Here is a 21,183-nt window from a genome sequence, read left to right as displayed (position 1 = left end):
TGTTTACCCACAGGATGATTTTATATCCTACTTAGTGCAATGAATGTCATTATGAATTCACATTTGTCCTGAATATAAATGACTGAAATGTTTGCAAAGCTATTGAAGCTGAATGAGCCCTTGCCATCTCAATCATAGGGTAGGGATGGAGGAGTCACAGGAGGAAGGCTGCTTACCCCTGCTTTCTCCTGTGAGGCACAAGGGCAGATACAGGAGGGCTGGACAAGCTGCCCCTCCTTGGCTCCAGAGAGGCCCACCAGGGTGCAAACTCTAGTCCCTCACTTGAAGAAAGTGTTGTTTCACAAGTTAATGAATCCCTGTTCTTTACAATGGGTATAATGATCATGGGGCACAGAATAATGCCTCCCAACAACGCTCACATCCTAATCTGGAACTTGGGATACACTAGGTTATTTAGCAAGAGGTTATTGAGGTTGCTAAGTAGCTCATCTGGAGAAGGGAAAGCACCATGAGTCGTGTAGGTGGGCCCTGTACAATCACAAGGAACTTTGTAGGTACAAAAGAAAGGTTCAGAGTCAGAGGAGACTGGAAGATGCCACTCTGCTGCTTTGAAGATAGGGAAGAGGCTATGGGGGAAGGAAATGAGGCAGAGTCTGGGAGCTGCTAAAGAAGAGGAAAGAGATCCTGGCCAGAGCCTCAGAAAGGAACTGTCTTAGACTCATACTGGACCACTCAGAACTGTAAGCCATTCTATTTGTCTTAAATCTCCTTATTTGAGGCAATTTGTTATAGCAGCCACTGATATCCAATACCTATGGCACCTACTTACAGGGAGCCATGTGTGGCAGCTTCTTGCACATTTCTCTCTACCACCCGTGCAGGATTCTCCCCTCTTCATTTCTCAATCCCAGGCCTCCTGTCCTCCTTGGTCACCAGAAGACATTGGCAGAAGCAGGAGAAGAGGCAGAGTATTCCTCTCTCTCTCAACATATCTCTCTCAATCTCTCTCTCTCTCTCTCCTCTTTCCCACCTCAGAGGAGCCAAACAGCCTGATATGCAATCACCTCAGCGACATTCCACTGGGATGCACCAGAGTTGCAAATGTAGGAACAGGATAATGGAGCAGGGAGGACGGCGAGGCAATTAAACTATGGGTACACTGGTCAGAATCAAGGGAGATTCCTACCCATCACTAGGAAGAGAGACATTGCTATTGCTTGTAAACCCAAAAAATGAATTGAGCCTCTTACAGGTTTGAGGAATACCAAAGCTGGCAGAAAGACAAAAGCGAGTATCCTCTAAACTGAGGAGTGTACAATATCTCCAAGAACATCATGACATGTAATGGATGGGTTTGGGGTGAAGCCTGGTGCTTCCCATTTCACTTTAATTCAACAAGCATTTATTCTCAACTAACAGCAAGGCTATAGAGCCATAAAAAATCTGGATGCATTGCAAAGTAATTAGAAAATAATTCAGGCCTTCACTCGAATCCCTCAGCAATGTTAACTGAATGAAAAAGCAGACTTTCTCCTTATCTCCTGAGTGATGGATGGCTTAGAGCTTTGGGCAGTTCTGCATCCCACACCCTGTAACTGGCTAATGCTATGAGCTACCACTGCCATGGCTTACATCTCTCTCTCTCTCTCTCTCTCTCTCTCTCTCTCTCTCTCTCTCTCTCTCTCTCACACACACACACACACACACACACACACACACCCTAACAGCAGTAAAATGTGGTAGTCATTTTATAAAATCCATTTATTTTATTCACCTCTTGTAACTTAATGGGAATCAACTGCAATGCTTAATTGTTCCATCTAATACTTGAAACAAGCATGAATATACTCAAATTTAGAATGACTCATGATTAAGAAAATTGTGAAAACACAATTCCTGACCAAGAGTAATCATTGTGGACTTGTTGTAATAATGAGGGTCAAGTCATTTGATGAGTTGAGATGAATGACCAGCTAGGGAAAATGCCACTGACTGCTCAGGGCTGGAGATCCTCAACTCTGCACTCTTGTCATTAATTAATCCTCCAAAAACACCTTCTATCTTAATTGTTTGTCTGCAAAGCTCTCCTTGTGGATAATAGGAAATTACAAGTTATGTTCTTAAAGACCAATTATACTCTGGCAACCAAAAGTTAAAACTTGAGGCCATTTGTATATCTTTAAGATGGTTTAACACCATCTCTTCCTCACTTTATAAGAGGAGGTAAAGTTACATGTCTGTCAATGAGGTACAATAGGCTAGGTTACCACAATAAAGTTGATGGAACACAAATTACATTCAGATGTTAAACTTTAATTCGTCAGAGACTTTTGGTTGTGTTTGTTTTAAGGTTCACGTCTCCATTTCCATCAGCATAAAGGAAGGTTCTTGTTATTAGAGTGAAATGGAGCATTGAACTATGATCCAGGCAATTCAGGTTCCTGCACTTCACTGACCAACATTCTCGGTCCTGAGACAGCAGATGACCCTATGAGAACACCTCTCTGTTTCTCTTCAGAGTTGGTGTGATTTTATCTAAACAACAGAATTTGGAGAGCCCCTATGTATGACCTTCAATAAGTTCATTTCTTTCTTATTCTTACCAATTCTTTGGAGGGAAAAATGAAATCACATCCAATTATCTGGAAGAATGCAAGCTAAAGAAAGGAGCAAAGTATCTGCTGCATTACTTATTTGCCTTTTGCCAAGCAAATGAAATCACAAGATAAATTGTACCTTATTGCTTCTTATAAGATATGAAGACCTTATAATCTTCCTAAATTGTAAACTATTCTTTTGTCCACTAGTAAGAATCTTGAGAGATCTTTTTCTAAAATGACTTTTAAGTGCTTTTCAGGATACACAGTATTTTTTTTAGCATTAGATGCCACTTGATCAGAGAAAAAAACAAAATCACCAAATCCCATGCTTATTGTCCCGGAACACAGCAACACTTTTACAGATTTTGCAGTTAAATATGCACCTAAAACATTTTTCTTTTCGCAACATCAGCTGACTCAAGCTTTTTGGAGAATGTTCTCATTATCTTAAGTGAGATAAACATATTAAACTTGTCATCACTCAATCTTAGGAGACTAATACCAGCTGTACGGGAACAACTATTGCCATTATAAAAGTGGTAAGCAAACCTTAATAGCAGCATCTTCCAAGTACCCCTTTATTTGACTAAAACTGAAGGTTGTTGCCCTACATTAGCTATATAATATAGAATCAAAAGTATCATTACAAACTCCATTAAATATCCCACAACAATTAAAAAAACCCCTCTTTCATGGGGTCCAGATACCATACCCACTGGCTTGGCCTTTCAGGCAGGTAACCCTACCTCTGTAGGTGGCAGAGAGCTGCCATTCACCAAGCTCTTCAGTGTACAAGGAGTAGGGCTTCCCCGATGCAGTAGCTCATAAAAATGTATCAGATAGAATGAGAAAGGATCTTTTCTGAAAATGTTGAAAGTTCTTCTCTGACTCTTACCGAAACAAGATTTACAAGGACTTCATCAAAAATAGCTGCATTTCTGCCTAGCAGCCCATTCCTCTACAACCAAAATGAATCCTTACCCCTCCCTGCAGGAGTTTCCATGGAATTAAAGTGTCTATTCACATATGGCAATGTATGAATGTAGTCCAAGGTCTAGAGTGAGGGTGTATAGTAAAAGGAATACACTCCTATCTGTATGTGTCTATTCTTTCCAGTGGAGCTCAGCAGAGAGGTTTGAAACGAAAGCATACAGCTGACCAATGGTAGTGCTGGACAGAGGTGGGAGTGGCTAGGCAATAAGCAGTGTCATTACACTAATGACCTTATATGATGCAAAGAAGAGTCTGAGCTGACTGCTTAGAAGGGTCGAGGATTCTGAAGAAAGTGCCATGAAAACTTAATTACTGAGCTCTGAGTCATGAACATTAACTCCTTCATAATCAATTTCCAACATAACCAGGAAAAGCCCACTCTCACTTCATGGCCCTAAACAGGAAGCATAAACACTTAGAAGTGATGTAATAATGCAGACTTACTTGCTGCAGCCTCCAGCTTGCGCTTGTGGGGTGGGTCATCAATGATCTTCTTGAGATCCCCACGGTTCTTGAGGTCCATGGGTTTCTCCCAAACAGAGAGCTGCATTGTCGGGTTGAAGAAGAAAACTCGGTCGTCGCCTGTCCAGACCACGCACCTGTTTATGAGTTGAAACTCACCTCAGTCACCCTCAAAGACATTTAGTTTAAAAGTCATTACCATACACCCTAAAATGCCCTAAAATGTCCCTATGCCCTGCAATGTACAGTTTGAAAAGGTCATTTCTATAAAGTATAAATAATAATGACAAATCTTGGTTTTATAGGAATGCTTTTCCATCCTTCTCACATTGCATCTCATTTGATTAACAGGTAGATGTCCTTATGACTGTCCTACCAGCCGGGTCATTAAATTTAGAGAATCCAAGCAGCTCAACAGAATCGTGTAAGTTCAGCACTCTTCCTAACACGCAGAGTGCCCTCTTTAATGTCATTTAGTTCAAATTCTGGCATTCTTGGGCACCTCTAGCACCAGAGATAGGATGGAGTAATTTGGAGACCATTTCCCTAGACTTCCCCATTTCAGCCTTGGATGGCCATCAAAGATATGCTTAAGTCTACAGCTCATCACTCTCTGGCAACAGAAATACTAAATAGGCCATTTTCATCAGCAATCAAGCCCTGGCATCCTGCTCATTTTCAGAAAAGGAAAGAATTAACTTTCATATTTCCATAAATGGTAATTTAAAATATCTAAAATGAATAATGTGCAATTTAAAAACCTATGACCAAAACTTTACCTATGGTTAGTTGTCAGAAAAGATTAAAATGAAGAAATAGAGAAAGAAAGGAAAAAGCCCCTTCCTCGAGAATACAGCACAGTGTGTCTTTAATATGGAACTATACATGTGAGTCTAGGTTCTGACCTCAAAGTAATCAATGAATACAACTATCAAGTCCAACAAGGCTGGCCTCTGGCCTGTGTTTTGTTCCCTAACTACTCTTAGGATGCTTCAGAGAAAGAGCCTGATGCTGGCACCAAGACCTAGTTCTTATCTGGGCTTCCCAGATAAGGAGGTTTTTCTGGGGGCAAGATCGCTTCTCCCCTCAGTGTCAGCTTCCTGCTGTATCCTCTGAGAGTCCTTCTAGCTCTATGAGTCTCCCTGGACTTCTCAGATGCTGTGGGAATGGATAGGAATAGGTTAAATGTGCAGAAACACTCTGGCTATTGGTTTCCCTGTAAGGTGGACCCTTAACTTATTAGGGGTAAGTTTTAGGCACTACCTGGGATCCCAACAGCCTGCTTATACTTCATCTTGGGAGACCACGCACAATGTCTGCAGTTGCCACGACTCCATGCTAATATAAAATGCCAATATAGGTCACTCTGTTTTGCACAGAGAAAATCACTCCATGTTCAGCCTGGCTTGCCACATTGTATGGGGGAGGCAGAGGGCTCTGAGATGGACAACCCTATGCAGATCACACCCTTTCCAGGAATGACCCTGAGAAAATCAACTGGATATACTATCTTGGCCAGGCCAGGGTTCAAGAGTATGGTAGAAAGAATGATGGCCCCAAATATGTCCACGTCTAAACACCAGAACTAGTGAATGTGTCATATTACATGACAAAGTGACTTTGAAAACGTGATCAGGATCTTGAAATGGGGAGACACCCTGAGTTACCCAGGGAGGTCCTTCATGCAATCACAATTGTCCTTATAAAAGTCAGATACAGAACTGTGAGGCTAGAAGTAGAGGTGAGACATACACACAGAGGCAGAGAGTGACTGGAAGATGCCTCACTGGTCTTGACAGTGGAGGAAGAGGCTACCAGTCCAATAAAACAGGTAACCTCTACAACTTGGGAAAGACAAGGACATGGATTCTCTCCTGGAGGCTCCTAAAGGAACCAGCGCAGCCGACACCTTGATTTTAGCCCAGTGAGACCAGCTCCTCTGGGTACAAGTGTCTATGTTTTAATGATGTCATTCCAGTTCAGACCTTGGGTGCTATAGGGGCACCTGTGAACCTGGATCCAGGGATAGAATAAATTGGAGCAAGATCCTACCCCAACCCCATATGGAGGCTTCTGGAGCCTTCCTGCACTAGACTGTGGCTAGAAAAAATAGCTCTAAGACCAAAGCACCCTATAGCCAGCAGTCCATTTGCACCAGTCTTGCTTGAATTATCTTTCTTCATGGTGTTTCTATTAACCTACCCAGTTCAGTACTACACAAGCCTTCAAGAAATGTGCAAGTCTAAGTCCATAGCACATTACTTTATTGACTGCAGAATACTAACTGCACTATTTTCATCAACAAATGCTAATGACTTCTGACCTCTAGAACTACAGGGAGTCAATGTATGTAGACTACTCAATGACTTCACTTGGCCTCCACTCCTGAGGGCCACACATAGCAAGCAGCACACCATAGTCTGAGCAACAGTCCCAGAAGCATTAGCCCTAACTACCAGATCATGGAACCTGGAAATGTCTGTGACCTACTCTGCCAGCATGTCCTCCAGCTCTAGGTCTGTCCTTGACCTTCAGGGTCAAGGGAGAAGCCCTCACTCCATTATCCCTAAGGAGGGTCTATCCATCTCACTGGAGAAAATGGAAACAGGACTGAAGAACATTGTGCTTCCATGCCAAAACCTTGCCTGTATGCTGCCCAGGTCTGTTCCAGGGGCTGGAAGACTTAGGAAAGGCTGTCTAACTGACAGGATCCCTGCCCAAGTTGGCAGATCTCTTCCTTGCTCACAGATTAGGCAGGCTCCTGGGCCTGGGAGGCTGGGCAAGAGATGACTAAACTTTCAGGGGCCTGGAGGGAGGCTGTACACATTCATAGTGCAGAACCTGGCTGGCATACGAAGTTTTATTGAGGGTAATTATGCTCCCCAGTATATTATGCATGATTTGGCTATTTCAGGAGCTCACCAGATAGAGTGAGGCCAGCAGGGAGAATAAACTCCTAATAGGAGCCACACTCCCTTACTCTGGATGATGATCTGCTGATGGAAGCGTCTACTGGGGGCTGCACAATTGATCACATGCAGAACTTGTCATACTGTCTCTTTAGACCCTGCTAGTCTAGTTTTTTGTGGGGCTAGTGGGACATGGAAGGGGGTCTTGTTCAGTCAAGCTGGTGGGGGGCAGAAGCAAGCTTCCACCCCAACCCCACACCCAGGCTTCTCCACTAGGATTCAGCTAGAAAAACAGCTTCAAGACCAAAGCATCCCACAGCCAGCAGTCCATTTGTACCAGTCTTGCTTGAATTATTTTCCATCCTGACATTTGACTGAACTTGGCTTGAATGGGAAATTCTAGAAGCAGCATATCTCTGCATCTTTGTTCACTGATTGACAGCTGTTGTGTGGACCTACAAAGTCTGCCCAGAAGAAGAAAGGACAACTTTCCATGGTTCAGCCATAGTAGACAGACCAACAGGCACTACCGTGCTGTCTGGAGGACATTTGGCCCCCATCTCCCACAGGCACACATGATCTGGGCCTGGAAGCCAAGCCCCACGACTTCATCCCAGAGCTGACTGACCTGTCCCTTCCCCTACTATCTCTGCATGGTGAGAGCCCTTGAGAAGGAGTCAGCTTGCAGACCTGTGTCCAGTGCCTCTTTGCCATATTTGAGGGAATGGATTTAAGTAATGGTCCTCAGTGACCTTATTTATAAAAGAAGGCTGGTGGACTTGTCCCTCCACTCTCAATTTTAACCTCTAGTCTGCTTTCCTTTTCATTTTCTTTCTCAATTTGGTGCCAGGATACTGGTCATCATGGGCATTGTGGAGGTCTTTCCCCGTAGACCTACTTTCCTCATCAAGGGCACCTACCCTCAGCAACTGGAAATATGAGCTGCTCTAGGCTGTTTTCCTTTGGGTACCCTGCAGACTCTGTCTAGGGGTGGGGGTACAAAGGCAGCCAAGTCTTCAATATATTGCATGGTCCAGGGTATAGCTGGGGTCCAATCAAGACCAGCATGTCCTTACTGAGCACCTCACCCACTCCCTCCTCTTTCCCTGGAGGGACCCCAAGTAATTCACAGGCATCCAAATCTTTATCTTGGACACTGTATCTGGAGAACCCTACTCAAAACAAACCCCATGGGGAAAAGAGAGGGGAAGCTTTCCAATAGACAGCATGTAGTGTCTCTATCAAGAGGATCCCCCAAACTGCCAGTCTCCTAAAATACCTGCACTCTGGGTTTTCAAAAACAAGACCCTTCTAGCAAGACCACTGCCATTGCCAGCATAGAAGTAATAAAAAGAAATGCTCACTGAGTAGTGTACAGTTAATTAAGATCAGTTGATTTGAGGACTCACAGGCATGTCTAATTTATGCCGCAGGTGAGCAGGTTATTTCATGTGAGAATTATTAAAAAGCTGGTGGCCTGTGGAATGCAGATGGTGAGGGGAGACATCAGAGGCTTGGAGATAGCACACAGACAGCTCCAGGTTAACCCTCAGAGGCCAGAGTGAGGATGAGGCATCATCTAACCCCATAACCTCCCACCTGGCTCTGTAATGGGTAGGCCTCTCTGATAACTCACTAGCTTTTCTGAATGCTGAGGTTCTGAGAAGGTTCTAGTCAGAGGAAGGAGGAGGGATGAGAGGCTGAATGGTGTGAGAAGGATGCTGGGCACATGGTCTCCTCCAGTGACTGCCAAGTTAGACTGATTCTGTCAGGAGCAGTGAGAATCACCTGAATTCTCCACATGTCCTAGTTTCCACAGGAAGCCAAGCCTTCTGCAGAGGCCACAGCAACTCAACTCTAGGCTTTCTGCACACTTCTGCTGGGGGCCACCAGCCTTGCTTGGTGTGCACTTCTTTCTCTGAAGAATCAAAGTTGAGGAGACCCTGGAAACTGTGCATCCCAAAGTTCTTCTGATGGGATGTCCTGTTCATCTTCTTGTAGTTTCCTGAGGTTTTTCCCCTCTAGAGCTTTCCCCTCTTGAAGCTTCACTGTTAAAGAAGAGGCTTTACATTTGGGGATTTATATTTACTTGGCCAAATTCTCCCAGATCCCAGGTCAGTCTGTTGAAAATTCAGTATTTCAGGGGTACATTGACTCTTTAGTTCCTCATGCTCAGGTACAGAGACACCCTTAACGCACCTAACCTGGGAAGGGCCAGCTCCCTGGAACCCTGCATGGCATAGGAAACATCACCAACTCCCCGACTTCCCACTGCTGAACTTCTGAAGCAAAGAAGAGTGAAGCTAATTAGGGACTTAACAGAGGAGTGTGGCTCAGGAGAGGGAGGAGTGACGATAATTAACACGATGCACATTTATATCCAAGCTATAAGAGCCAGTTCCTGAACCCGGGGGAAGCATGTGGAATTGAACCACAGAGCTGGTGGCAGGTAAATAAATGTGGTTCCCAAGAGAAATCTGCCCATCCACTCGTTATGGTTGGTTTCAACTAGACGTAGCCAGCTGTAACATGCAAAATTAATTTTATGTATCATTTTATGCCCATTTTAAGTAACACAGATAGCTCCCCTCCTTTAATCATGCTGCATAATTCCTGGATGGCTGCCATATCCCTCTTCTCTTTAACTGTCCCCATATCCCGGAGGATATAATTAGTACATCAGAGCTATTCAAGTCTGGTACAGGATACCTTTACTGAGCAGCCCTAATACACAAGAATCTGGATTTTATCAAATTAAACCCAGGCTAGTTGTTTTGCTATAGAAAAGTCTTCTTACATTCACCCTTCAAACAGCAATTTCCGCTGTTTCTAAGCTCTATGCAGTAGAGGACATCTTGGTTTCTCTCCCTGGTTTCATCTCATCCAACTGGAGGTGGAAATTCATGCCTGGCCTCCTGCCTCTAATCCTCTCACATAAAGGCAACCTGTGCCCCCTGAATCTACCTTTGCATGCTCTGTCCCCAGAATGTCATGTTTGCTAGATGTTCCTCTACCCAGGTGGAGACCCCCTGGAATGGACAAGCAGCTCTCACTAGCCCTTTGCCAGGCTTCTCCCTTTGGGGTTTGGACTCCAGAGAGGGTGACCTGGGCAGGACTGAGGGGCCTGTCTCTTCCACTTGACAGATGGGGAGAGGGAACTATGAGGCTTGTAGACACAAAGGTACAAGGATAGAATAAGCAGGTCCTCTGGCCATGGTCCCTACCACCATGTACTTTGGGAAGAGTGCACGGGTAACAGGGACATTCTGTCTGATACTCAGGACAGGAATAAAGACCAACCATAGAACTGGGCCGTCACATGGTTGTCAGCAGCTCTATATCCAGGGACATGGTATGGGTTCCTCCAACATCTCTCCGTTTTGGGACATAGGAGTCTCTGACACCCAAGGGAAGGTTGCTCAAGCAGCAAGGACATCCCAAATGGAAGATACTCAAGGAGCTGCCAGAGGCTGCACAGCTGGTTCCAAGAGCCTGGGGGCTTTTGCTCCTGAAAGCAGTAGGTCTCTGCTTCGTTCTTCAGAGGCAAAACTATGCTGGGAAAGTATGCTGCACAGTGATCAGAGAAGAGGAGCACTGGGAAAGGGCACTGAGTGTGACCTTGCCACTGCTCATGCACTGTCAATGCATCCAGAGAGGCCACAGGAGCAATGCCCAAGGTGCACCAACCTGGGCTCACGTACCTCTGCTCCTAAGGGCTGTCCTTTCAGGTTCTTTGCATAACTTTTGGAAGACTGTAACTGTCTATCTTTATTTATTTCATGTGCAATTATTCTTCTCATTTTTAATTATCAAATCCTATAATCTCAAGGAGATGGTGGAATAATGCAGAATCTGATCAACTGTCTGTCCAGCTCTGCAAAGAATGAATACAGACCTCTCTGGAACTTGTTCTCAAGGTATCTGAGGAATGAAAGGCTTTAGGGATTCCATCTTGATGGAGGCCGGGGCTTCCAAAAGCCTCTGCCTTTGCAGACATGTAAAGTTATTCTTTTTTGTGGTTTTTGTTTGATCAGGGCCCCAGCTTTCTTCAAAACCCTAGAGGCTCCTTTCTCATGGCAATAAAATCACACTTCTACTTTCCTGGCAAAGTCACCACCAAGGAGCCAACAGCAAGGGATCCTCAAGGCATAGAGGTGTCACAGTATTAAAGCAATGCGGCCTGGAGAAGAATAGAAATAAGCCGAGCTGGAAAGCAGCATGATCCTCTTTCTCTTCCTCTGTTCCCAGGCTGCCACCTCCAGAGGCCTCTTAAGCGTGGGTCTAAGTGGCAGCTTCCTCACGCCTCCTCCTCCATCTGCCCTAACTAAGCACTTTGACATTTAATTCAGCATTAGCCTTCTCTCACCAGCAAGTAACTCTTCACCTGTCCCTTCTCTGACATAATAAAAGACTCAATTATGCAAAGGGGACAAAGTGACATTTGGTTTCCCTTCAGTGGTATGTACTCAGAGAAGAGTGATGTGGTGTCGTCTCTAAGCTTAGTGAATGTGACTGCATGTCAAGTAAGTGCACATGGAAAATAGATATGCTGTGATATGGCCAGCCCCGGTGCTGCTCTTAGTAACCGTAATCCCTAATTACCTTTCTCTTGTCAAACATCATCCATATGTATCATGTCTTGGGAAATGATTCCTTTCTTTCAGGAAAAGTTCTACCAACTTCATCCACAAATATGCTTTGATAGCAAGGCTTTTAAAGTCAAGCAGTTTCAATACTTACATTTTAAAAAATCAGAGAACCTGTTTTTAAAATATCACACCCAATAAATTAATACTTTTGGATTAACTATCAGATGTCATCAACAGATACTAAAATATCAAATAGAGTCAGAATTAAACATAGGTTGTTAACATAAAACCAATGAGTGTGTTTGGGACTTTGAACACTACTCAGCTCTTCGAAGGATTGCCACCCATGCTGGGCATCTGCGGTGGTTCTATCAAAGCACAATCAAGGTCTGCTCACTCTGCTCACATACTGCAGCAGAAATGTGAAGTCAACCATTGGACTCTTGGTTGTGACACCAGGTACCAACATGTTAGGAATGCGCCATGTTCATTTTGATGTGTACCCTTGCAGTTGGACTACAAAAATGCGAATTGGCTTTGCTTGAAGGGGCACCTTGTGAAAGTGTTATCCTTCTGATTGATGCAGTCCCTCATCTTTCTGAAAGAATGCTCGCACCTCTTCCCAAGTCACTTTAAAGAGAGCTTTGTGCTGTGCTGTTAATAGACCAGTGGCATCATAAAGGACCACTACACCAATCTGGACATTTCAGAAAAATGACAGGATGCTAAAGTCAATGTTACATATTTCATGAAGATACCTACTTATTTGTAAATCTATACTCTTAAATAATTTTAATACGCTAATTAATCGCTGATGTTGACATTTATTGTCATTTAAACAAAAGCTCATGGATTTTATACTTTGTTCAACAATTACCTTTGAAATTTCCCCATATCGTCAGCAACTCCAAAAGAGACACTTTAACTAATTCCCAGTGAGAGAATGGTTTAACTCCCTCAAAATTCCCATTCGGGTCAAATGCTAAATTATGAAAAACAGAAATAGAAGCTCCGGAAGAGATTGAAATAATGCTACTCTAGTAGTAACATACCTAAAAACAAGAGCAGATCTGAAAAAGTGATTTAAATTCCATTGCAATTTTTATCATGACACAAGCTTAGCCTTCTCATTTAGAGGTGGATAGGGTATCACTTTGCAGGAAAGTAGATGTGTGCTCTTCGCTTTCTCATCTCTTCTCTAAATGTTATGCCTCCATTATGGCACACTTGAAACCATCTGAGAGTATTAAGCTAAATGCATTTCTGAATTGCAGAGTTGGCTGAAGAAGTTATTCTGGACTCTGACACCATTTTTAATGGTTAAACTGGCACAAGCAGTAAGACAAGGGTGAGTAGATGGTCCTTGATCCATTTTTATTCACTGTCAAACCTTGATTTTGCATTTCTCAAGTGCTTGGTGTTACATTAATACTTTGAAAGGGCTATACATCTAGCCATTTCTCTGAGCAATTAGAGTATCAGAAAGAATCTTATACCATTAGCCGTGACTAAGGTGCTACCCGGTTGCTTTTGACACTTCCGATGGATTCTCTTAGCTCTCTAGTATGGAGCACCTTCTACAGAGAACAAGGAGTAACCCTTCCCTCTCCTCTACCCACTTTTACACTGAGCTCTATACTTAATCATTTTCTGGGGTGTTTTCCACAGATTGAATGCACATAAGAAAATTACTGGGTGTTTTTTTTTATTTAGAAGCATGTTTCTTCCCTACAATTACACGTGTGAGATACAGGATCTTATTTACCCCGATGTTCTCTTAAATATTCCATTTCTCAGCTCCAATTTGATTTTTAGAATGCAGCCACAATAAAATGTTAGCCAAGAGGAAGAACAATTTGATTTTCACTTTTATGTTTTGGGTAGATTCCCAAACTTCATGACTTCCTCTTGTGTTTCTAGCTTGGCCCAGACAGCTCCCTGGGTTCAGGACAATTCTAGCTTAGCTCACGTTCGCCAATCTCCATGGAATTCCCATGCATCCAGGCTTCCTTAGGAGAGTTTTGGCTTGATATTGAGATGTAAAGACCTCTTGCTGAAGATTTTCATTCAAGGATCTGACCTGAGCTGGCCTCTTGGGCCCTGCCCCTGATCATGCTGAATGGCCTGGTGCTGGACTCGCTAGGAGATTCTTAACCAAATTACGCTCCACTCAAGATTGAACCAACAAAAACAGATTCCCTGGATATAGACAAAGGATTCTGGCCACTGCCTGTGAGAAGTACAGATTCACTGTGTGACCCATCAGAACCTCCTCAGTGATTCTGTCTGCCCTCTTGTCACCAAACAGATGACTGCTCCCAATGGATCCCAAGGGGCCTGGACTCAAATCCCAGAGACCTGCCACTTTTCACCACTCTTCTAACCATTTCCACGAGGGATGCCGCACCTTAAACCCCAAGGGCAAGACTTTTTTCTGCTTTGCTAGCTGCTCATTCTCCCCTGTGGGTTGGGGTGAATCTCAGCAGAATGAATGAACAATGAACCCAGGGAGAGAACTTCTGACAGTCATCCAGTTAGGCAATCACAGCCTCCCCATCAGCGGGTGGGACAGCCTTGCAGAGCCACCACAGTCTGGCCTCTTAGCCTGAGCATTTGCTAAAGAGCTTACTCAATTTGAACAGGAATGGACAGCTGGGCCTGAAGCTGAAGCTGTTGCCAGTGGCCCTGTCACACTCTGAATGCCTCACTAGTCCTGGCTACAAGTACTTTCTGGGCTCTGACTTGCTGAATGAAGTGCTCACCGAGAAGTTCAAGGCAGCCACTGCACCTGGGAATGTTCTTCTGTGAGCTTATGCACCCATGAGTGGTTTTAGATGGATGACAGGGAGGGAGGCCAATGATGGAACCATGTGCTTGTTCCTCTGTGCCTTCAGGGGTCCCACTAATCACTTGAGTCACTGGGATAAACCTGACACTAGCAAACTCCAAGAGCGGGCCTGCAGAAGACGGTTTGAGTTAATTGAGGAAGACAGTCACTCCTCCGCATGGCACAAGAGTTCTGTTCCTGGTGGCAGATTGTAGTGGCAGGAAGGATTCTGTTCCTGAGGACCCCCTTTGCATAATGATAAGATTAATGAGGATGTCATTCCATGATACACACAAAGTCCTTTCTCAGTCAGAGCCACAGCAACAGGAGAAGCCAGGATCAGGCAGCTACCCTGTGGCCTGCAATGTCAAGGTCCCTACATCTGTCAGAGGAAGCGTAAATCCCAGCTCTCAGGTCTGGTGAGGGACTACCAACACATGCATCCTTAGCCAAAGGGATGTTCAACAAAGCAAAGAGCTCTAGCTCAAGTGAGATGGAAGTTAGAGGGACACAAACCAAAGAATGTAAGGGGAAAATCAGAGGATCCCTGTCACCTCTATAATACTGCACAGGTCCCAGAAAGTGGGTCTAGTTGTGACTCAAACAGTGCATATCAAGAAATGGAGCTTATTAGTCACCTGAGAGCATAAGCTTTTCTCCTGTAACATGATAACTGCCCAGCTGGGCTCTGCTGGGAATTCCCTTTCTCCATCAGATTTGCCAGTAGGATAGCAGAGGGCAGGAATCAGCACCACTAGTATCGTGTGGCAAGAATAGCAGGAAATTTGTATATCCAGTGGGGTTCCTACAGCTCTTCCTGTCTCCCCCAGCCCCATGCCCTCTCCAGCCATAGCCCTGCTCCCAGCCTTCCCTGGTAGTTCTTTTTGCCACCTGTACCACACTCATCCTTGTTCATTACATCATCAGAAAGTATCTTGTGCATAGTTGTGCCACTCTCAGAAACCTACAAGGACTGTGCAAGATCCTTTTCCTGGGTCAGGGACTTCCATTCCAGTTGGGTCAAGACCTCCATTCTCTTTCTATGGTCCTGAATAACCTCTGCCTCAGGGATGAAGCTCCCTTGCATCATGATTGTGTGACACCCAAAGGACCCAAAGCAAGAAGGCTCATGTACTTATCTATAATTTACAGGCTGAAGATTGCTATCCAGAGGCAACAAGCCTCAGTTGAGGACCCTGCTGATGTCCAAAATCCCATTTAGTATTTTGCATTGTTGTATTCCATTACTGAGGAAGGAAAACTTCAGCCTTCACCACTAGAAGGTCCTAGCACGTAAGGTCATGTCTTCTACATAGTGACAAGCCCCCAAGGATAGCTTTATGGGAGCCATGTCAGGCTTACAATGTCTCTGAGCTATCCTGACTCCCCCAGTATGATGGGCTGAGGTGTGCCTCCTTTGGAGGCATATACGGGAAGCTTGTTATCAAAGATCCCCAAACAGCATTTGTGTTGTAATAAAATATCTCTACATCTAGTCTTTTTCCCAGGTTCCTGGCACAGAGCTCCTAAAGCTTGTGGGACTTGTTGAGTGAAAGCAGTGTCCTCCACTATTGCTGACAAGCCCCTACAACCACATCCAAGTTCTGTTAATGACCCAAATCAAGCACCCCTAAATAGTTCAGGATGGGGTCTGATTGCCAGAGACCAACCATGTGATTGGATAGTGGGAACTTTCAGCCCCATACCAATTTCCCAGGGGAAGGGGGAGCTGAAGAAAGAGGTTAATCACTTGGCCAGTGTCCAATCATGCCTACATAAAAGTATCTCCACTGAAACTGAGAAAATGAACTAGGGGATCTCTCTGGTTCATGAACATGTACTGGTAATGGGTTCCCAGAGAGGACTGGGAGCTTTAGAACCATCCCCCACTCCTCGTCCTATGCATGTCTTCCATTTGATTGTTCTGAAGTCATATCCTTTATAATACAATTATAATCATAACTAAAACACTGTCCTGTAAAACATTCTAGATTATGATCATTGAAATGATGGGAGTCATGTGGGGAGCCCTTGAATCTATAGTCATCCTGGCACAAGTGTAGGAAGCCTGCTGAGCCCCATTTGGAGTTGGTGACTGCCATGGAACAGTCCTGTGGACTGAGCTTTCAGCCTCTAGAGTTTGAAGCCAACTCCTAATTCCTAGGAGCTGGAGTCATAATTCAACTGAATAACAGACACCCATGAGAAACCTGGTGGATTTTGGGAAGCAGCTCCCCCAAGACACACTGGATTCAAAACAGTTTCAGCTAAAGACAGAGAGCCAGGGGCACCCAGTGCTTAACTGGGTTACTGCCTATGTAAACAAGATAGGAATGTGGTCCCTCCAGGTAGGAATAGGTTTACCATCCTAAACACCTAATCAGGTCTGGCCACAGGGCACTGTAGGTCCTGTCACCAGAGATGCTGCACTTAGCATTCAACGTAAGTATGACTCCATTGGACCATCAGCAGACTGCTTCTTTGTGCATGGATAGCAAGTTAGACGGACGCAAGTGGTTACTATTTCTGTTTTAAATTAGCTGTTCCTCCCAGCTGCATACTGCACTCTAATCTTCAGGTTTTAAAACTAATTTTTACTATAATAACCTTTTTATCCTGGTTCCAAATTACTCCATTATAAAAGGGCATTTTAAAAAACCAAATACTGTGGCTCCCTTGTGGAGGGTATTTTTGAGTATGGCATACTCAAAGATCGGGAATCCTCATAGGGCAACTGGAGTGAGCTAGACACGTCTTTAATTAACAGTCATTCAGTGCTGCCTTTTCTTGGAGGAAAGGGAGGAAAATCCTTTGAAGCTAACAGTATGCTACCTTTACTCTAAGCTGCTGTCTCTCATTGATAGCTTTCTCTCGCTCACTATGTATATGTATATACATATATATGTACATACACAAACACATATGCAAAAGCATTAGTATTTTATTCTATATTCACAAATACATCAGAGAAGGAGAACTTATCATTTAAATGTCTTTTTTTTCTGCAGAATGTAAAAACTGTAGGATCAAATTAGAGTTATACCTGCCACGAGTTACAGATTCATTCCTTAAAACACTATAATATACCTATGGAGCATGCATTTTCTCTCTGGTGACACCAAGAAAACGTCTGGACAAGATGATGGCATAGCTCTTTGCTCCCGGATTTGGGGCATCTTACCAGGGGGATCCAGGTACTGGGGTGGAAGCCACAGGTCTGTTGCCTTTTGTTGTGCTGTCCTCTCCTCTCATTAGCATAGATGGAGGCTCCTTTCAAAAGAAAGAGAAGGAGAGAGAGTGCTGCTTTTAATTCTTTTTTTTTTTTTTTTTTGGTACCAGGGACCGAACTCGGGTCCTTGCGCTTGCGCAGCAGGTGGCGAAACCACTGAGCTAAATCCCCGGCCCTGCTGCTTTTAATTCTAAACACTCATCTTCAGTTACAGACAACCAAGTGAAGGATAACAAAGACTCCTGCAGACAGACCTGCCTCTGGTAGCCATTACATAATGACCTTCTCAAAGCAAAAGAGTAAAGCAACTGGGGGTGAGCAATCATGCATAGATATATAATTAACAACACAACAAATTTACAGCAGATAGCTCAGCAAAGGCACCCCCTAATTATCTTGAATTGTCTTTCTTGAATAGAAGACAGATGGGGAGCCAGAGAGAGGATACATTGGATCTTGATGTCTTTGGGGCCGAAAATCTTACTGGATTTATCTCCGGAATTAATCTTGACCTAACGGCTACAGTCACTGTGCCCTGCCACCAAAATTCTGTATATAATAGCAGAGAACTTTAAACCTGTGAAGGGGGTCCTAGACATCTGGCCATCTAGGTCTGTCATGGGAGGAGGAGTGGCAAGTTCACATTGCTAAATGACAACTGAGCCTTCACAACATTGGGTGGGATCCCAGAGATTCCAGGCCAACTCTGACTTTCTGGAGCATCTGCCCTGGGTAGGACCTAAGAGTCATCTTACCATGAGTGGATGACTCTGATTCCCTGCCAGGTTTGAAGTATCATTGTGTCTCTGTCCTCTTTTAGAAAACAAAAGATGTTTGAAAACACACATACACACACATGTAAACAACTATGACTGTTATACTTGATTAGTGTCAGTTACAGACAGAATTTGGGCAGAAACAAACATTGTTTGGAATTACAAAATACCAACAGTTCTATTTCCAAACCTGAGCATAAAGCCAAGACAGACTGTCATATTGATGAGGGATAGATAGATATGGGCCCATTGTCCAATAGTGAGCAAACAGAACCCAATTCCTACCAGAGGTATTGAAAAAATCCCATTGAAGAATTTTTTGTAAAAAATAAAGATGTAGCATCACAATTTTGGCATGGCTAGAAGAAAAAAAAAAGAATTCACACTAAAATAAAGTAAATTCTAATGGTGAAGAATCTTTTTTCTTCTCAGCTGTTTACATGGTTTTAATTTCAAACTTAGACTACTAGGACAAAAACTGTGTTTTTTGTGTCTCTGAGAAATCAGGTGAGAATAAAACCCCGCATCATTCCAAGCAACAACCTGGTTCTGAGCTGCGATTTTTAAAAACTGGATGTCTTCCTAACAATTTTGGAATCTCTGTTTCTACCAGCATTAATGTCAGTACTTTATGAGATAGTGTAGGTGACAAGATGACCAAAAACGATTAAATGAATTTGATACTCTGAGCCCTGCTGCAGGACCGCCAATGCAAGTTTAGCATTACAGAGGAAGGTGCTAAGTTAGGGAAGGATTGAAGTAACAAATTCAAACAAAAAGTAAAAAGAGTATGAAGTAAGGCTGAGTCAAAAATTAAATAAATTCCAAGGAAGGAAACCTATCAAATGTGGCTATTTGCTAAAACTGTTGACAACAGAGTGAAGGTGCCTCTTGTTGATTATGTAATCAAGAAGGAACAGCCAGTGCAGGAGACCCTGCCAAGAGGCAGGATGAGAAGTCCCCAACATGGAAAAATCCAGCCACATAAATCCTTGCATGGTCTTTGGCATGAGGGGAGTCTGGAAAGGGCATCAATTTAAATAGTAAACAAAGACTGACATTTGTGCATGTTCATCCTAGTATCTCACTAGGGCTTCTCTTAGACCTCCCTTTGTTTCAACAGATAGGTGCATTCAATAAATGATTTGTAATTGATATAATCTCCCTTATATTTGTGAGTTTAAGATCATGTTTTGTTTTTTCTAGAATTTTCTGGTGATAGAAAATATCTTTGTGCCCTGTGAGAAAATAAGGTCAGGATAAATAATTAACTTAACAGGGAGCATTCAGAAACACTTGTCTCAAAAAATATATAGTCAGACCTGAGTTTATATTACTAATCCAATTAGGAAAACGGGAGGAGATTTTCATTATTAAGTTAATTGAACAATAGAACTCAACAAGGAGTCTCTGAGTACTAGATTACCTCCACTAATTATTCAAGTAAATATGGTAGGGTATAATTTGTGATGGGGGGACATTTAAATTTGGCAACACTAGGGTTCTCTACAGCTAATTACCAAGGTCTTCCTCATGAGGCACATGCTGGTTATGACTTCCTGTTGGTGATAAAAATGGCTAATTATGGTATAAAACTCCTGTTCTATGCTGAAGTAATAAAAGTGAATTAGGCTCAAGGAACTCGGTGATAAAGAAACTATTTATGGAAAGCACTAGCAAGGCTATCTGTGTAACTAATATGTAATTCTGGCTTGGATGCTAATCTCTTACAGAAAAGTCATACGTCAGGGCCAAAAGTGTAATTTGCACTAACTAACATTTGTGATTGATATTCAACACTTAATGACACCAGGGATTGGTAAGAAGACGTAAGCCCCACAGTGTAATCACACTGTGTATCCTCTAATAAGGCTAACAGTGAGTTGGCATAGAGACCAGGAAGAGCAGGAAACTTGCAAGGGACCGTGAAGTAGAAATACCTATAAGATAAAGTAGGAGAGAATGGTAATAAGACACTAAGTAGGACCAGAGCTGCCGGATGTCTGACAGAGCAGGGCAGATTAAATGTGCCGTGCGATTTTCAAACATAGCAACAAAGCGAATTCTTTCTATTATTCAAATGAAGGACTGTGCTATTAAAAATGTTAACTATATCAAATGCACTGTCCTGATTAGTCTTCAAAATGTCATTTAGCAAATGGCAGAGACAGACCTCAAATTTAAAAGTTTTAAGAAAAATAAAGATGCCTTGGGTTTTCTTTAACAGAAAAATCTACATATAAACCGAGCCTTGGAGAGCCTTCTCTGCTTTCACACAGCCTGGCTGTCCTGTGAGTCCTCTCTTTATTCTGAAGACAGACAACATGTAAAGAGGAAGCCAAGCTCACTGCTGACTGAGTGCCCTCCAGTGAGGTGGGGGAGAAGGACAGGGGCCTGCTTTTCACATGCCCTTCTTTCTCTCCCTCAGGCTTCTGGAAATGCAGGCTGGATTCAGCTGGTGGTCACAGTTGACCAGCAGTCATTTCAGAAACACCACATAGGAAACACGTGTGAAGGTGTCCTGGCCTCAGATCCTCCAAATCCAGGATGTGTGTCTACAGCGCTCTAAACTACCAAACATACCTTATCTTCTTTGTCTCCGGCCCGGCTCTTCCTCTCTGCCGCATGTAGCATCAGTGCAGGAGAGCAGGGTGCTCGGCTGTGCTCTTTGCTTTTATCTGTTGGACCAAAACAATTGTCATTAACATTTTATTTGTCACATCAGTTTTGAAAAATTAACCAATCAAAGGTAAAAAGTGGACTTGAAATTTCAACATTCCATATTCTGAAGGAAAGTTGTACAAACATGGTGTTTCGATTGTAGTCCAGCAACCAGG

At 43.4% G+C, this 21,183-nt stretch overlaps 1 protein-coding gene across 3 annotated transcripts in view; it reads right to left on the bottom strand.

Moving 5' to 3' along the window:
• Tcerg1l (transcription elongation regulator 1 like) overlaps nucleotides 1-21,183 on the bottom strand; it is a 218,928-nt gene that overhangs the window by 50,980 nt on the left and 146,765 nt on the right. For all 3 annotated transcript variants that reach the window (XM_087185140.1, XM_004838718.4, XM_087185141.1), the window contains exons 5-7: nucleotides 20,930-21,024; nucleotides 17,523-17,611; nucleotides 3,999-4,153 (exon numbers count right to left, since the gene is read on the bottom strand). In XM_087185140.1, coding sequence (XP_087041266.1) covers nucleotides 3,999-4,153; nucleotides 17,523-17,611; nucleotides 20,930-21,024 — 339 coding nt within the window. The remainder of the gene's footprint in view (nucleotides 1-3,998; nucleotides 4,154-17,522; nucleotides 17,612-20,929; nucleotides 21,025-21,183) is intronic.

This window comes from Heterocephalus glaber, unplaced genomic scaffold, assembly GCF_053883595.1.
Source record: "Heterocephalus glaber isolate CG9 unplaced genomic scaffold, H.glaber_assembly_v1.0 deba00001497, whole genome shotgun sequence".
In the NCBI taxonomy this organism is placed as follows: Eukaryota; Metazoa; Chordata; class Mammalia; order Rodentia; family Bathyergidae; genus Heterocephalus; species Heterocephalus glaber.
Note: the sequence above shows the minus strand (reverse complement) of the source record. Positions and strands in the feature narration are given on the sequence as shown.